Source organism: Nicotiana attenuata, unplaced genomic scaffold (genome assembly GCF_001879085.1).
Source record: "Nicotiana attenuata strain UT unplaced genomic scaffold, NIATTr2, whole genome shotgun sequence".
NCBI lineage: Eukaryota > Viridiplantae > Streptophyta > Magnoliopsida > Solanales > Solanaceae > Nicotiana > Nicotiana attenuata.
Genome location: NW_017672108.1, coordinates 96287 through 98857, shown reverse-complemented (window position 1 = coordinate 98857; position 2571 = coordinate 96287). Strand labels below are relative to the sequence as shown.

General features: G+C 37.5%; 1 protein-coding gene across 1 annotated transcript; it reads left to right on the top strand.

Moving 5' to 3' along the window:
- Window positions 1–2281, top strand: LOC109211875 (ferritin-1, chloroplastic). The gene is made up of 8 exons (XM_019375467.1): window positions 1–378; window positions 500–583; window positions 674–734; window positions 843–930; window positions 1287–1348; window positions 1501–1566; window positions 1685–1748; window positions 1871–2281. The coding sequence occupies exons 1-8, from the start codon at window positions 98–100 to the stop codon at window positions 1918–1920; spliced, it is 756 nt and encodes a 251-aa protein (XP_019231012.1). The 5' UTR covers window positions 1–97; the 3' UTR covers window positions 1921–2281.
- The last annotated feature ends 290 nt before the right edge of the window (window positions 2282–2571 follow it).

The following is a 2571-nucleotide window of genomic DNA, read 5'->3' as shown; positions in this document are numbered from 1 at the left end:
TTCCCCTTCCTATCATTAGTCCTCACCACACACTGAATTTTCTCCTCTCTCATTTCCCCTGTGTGTTTTCTTCTTCTGCATACCCTAATTTTTAACCATGCTTCTCAAGGCGGCACCAGCTTTTGCTTTGTTGAACAGCCAAGGGGAAAATCTGAGCCCTTTGTTCTCGTCTTCGAAGAGCTTTTCCCCAAAAAGTGGAAATCGGTTCGTTGTTTCTGCTTCAAAGGCGACGAACCACAAGCCCTTGACCGGCGTTGTCTTTGAACCCTTTGAAGAGTTGAAGAAGGAGTTGATGCTTGTACCCGCTGTTCCTGATACCTCTCTTTGCCGCCAGATGTACTCAGATGATTGCGAAGCTGCTATTAATGAACAGATCAAGTGACTTCTTATATTCCTAACCTTTAATCTTTTTTTTCAAATAAAATTTTCAAGTCAATAGGTAAAGCAAGGGTTAAATCTGTGAATATGAGATTATTCATGAGTTATTCTGTGATTGCAGTGTGGAATACAATAATTCATATGTTTACCATGCGATGTTTGCCTATTTCGACCGAGACAACGTTGCTCTCAAGGGTCTCGCCAAGTAATTTTTCTGGAAAATCCTCTTCAAATTTTGATGTTCTTCCTAGATGTGTGTTTTTAAATTCTGAGTTATTGCTTTGTTTACTTTTAGGTTTTTCAAGGAATCTAGTCTAGAGGAAAGAGAGCACGCTGAGAAATTGATGGAATTCCAGGTGTTCTACGATTTGCTGCTATCATAATTCTCTTTCCAACTCATCTTTTTACCTCTTGCCTTGTTTTTATAGTAAATGACTTCTAAAATTTGTGTTCCTTGTTTCTAGAACAAGCGCGGTGGGAGGGTGAAGCTGCTATCTATCTGTGCGCCACCTACTGAGTTTGATCACTGTGAGAAGGGGGATGCATTGTATGGTAAGTGTTCCTCCATTTCTCCTAGCTGTAAATTCTAATTCCTGAGTTATTAGACGTATATCTACCATGTTGCTAAATATGAATGGTTGTCTCTGTCAATAGAACCGGGACGTGGATTACTTGTGGCAATGGCCCACATATCTTTTCTCTTTGTAAGCAGTAATGTGTTAGAAAAGTAAATGGAGTTAGCTTCATATTTATTTTGAGACTGTAGCTCTTTACTCCAGAGCCCTATTAAGTGTTAACTGCTACTGCCCTTCCTCGTGAATCTGAAACCTCTTAGATAGGAGTAATTCAATTGTCACATTTCCTAAAGGACATTGAATATCTACTTATTTGTTTAATTTGCTCTGTAGCAATGGAGCTCGCGCTTTGTCTGGAGAAGTTGACAAATCAAAGGCTTCTAAACTTGCATGCTGTGAGTTTCTTTCACATTCTTGTTCAGTTGTATTGACATACTTTTGGATCAATTTTGATGTAGGGATGATCACTCTGTTGGTTTTTGTGATGTAATATATATATATTACCATTTTTATGTTTTAATGGATGTACTTAAACTCTAAAAAACAGGTAGCCTCGCGAAGCAACGATGTGCATTTGGCTGATTTTCTTGAAAGCGAGTTCTTGGTTGAACAGGTGATGGTTTAACTACATTGTAGAAATACTACTACAATACACATTTAAAGATACTGAGGTTAAATCTTAAATCCATTTGTAGCTCATAAATTTTAAGACACTATTTTTCTAATTATAGGTGGACGCAATCAAGAAGATCTCAGAATATGTTGCTCAGCTGAGAAGAGTTGGCCAAGGACATGGTAAATTTGCACTCCTCTTAAAGATTATATTTCTTGTTCATTGTGAAACACCTTCATATCCTATTTATACAATGCTCTCCCCAATTGTTCTCTTAACATCTACCTCTTTGGTTGCGATTTAGGTGTCTGGCAGTTCGATCAGATGCTGCTGAATGAGGGAGCTGCTGCTTGAAGGAGAAGATAGAATTTCACTTTGCATTTGTATTTTGCCATTGTGGAGGATGTCTTTAGTATATTTTGATATTAGAAAAGGGCTCTGAGATTCTAGGCCTCTTAGTAGTAGAAAGTATGAGTGGTAAGAAAGTCCATATAAGACTGTCCTAATAGATCTAGCCAGCTGTGCTATAGTTTACTAGTTGTCAAGTACTTTTGGATTTTAATTAGTTCAATCTAGGGTATCATGCTTGCTCTTGTAGCTTGAACATGAAGTGCACCCAGAAAGCACTCTATCAAATTTAAGTGAGTTCAACTGATATGTTGGTATTTCTGCAATTTATTGCTTCAAATTAATTTGGACCTGCTGTTGAGGTTGACATTGCAAGTGAGTATCTTGTTTCTGAATTTCTTGTGATAATGTTTCCTCTATATAGGGGATTTGTCTTGCTATTTGATCACAAGATTTTCTCTCCTTTTCCTCTTCTCTGGTTAAAGGAAAAAAGCAAATGAGAACGCAATTCAAATGTCAATTTAAAAGATGTGGATTAACTAGGCAATCGATCTTAATCCAAGGAGGGGTTAAAAAATGGAAGGAGGACATTGGCAAGTGTAAATTCAAGATATGTCTTCTTAAACCAAAATTACTGGTGGCTTGCCTGTATAGTGA

Coding starts and splice junctions, on each gene's coding strand:
- LOC109211875 (XM_019375467.1), top strand. CDS start 98: ATGCTTCTCAAGGCGGCACCAGCTTTTGCTTTGTTGAACAGCCAAGGG. Junction 735..842: donor AGAAATTGATGGAATTCCAG/GTGTTCTACGAT, acceptor CCTTGTTTCTAG/AACAAGCGCGGTGGGAGGGT. Junction 931..1,286: donor GAAGGGGGATGCATTGTATG/GTAAGTGTTCCT, acceptor TTTGCTCTGTAG/CAATGGAGCTCGCGCTTTGT.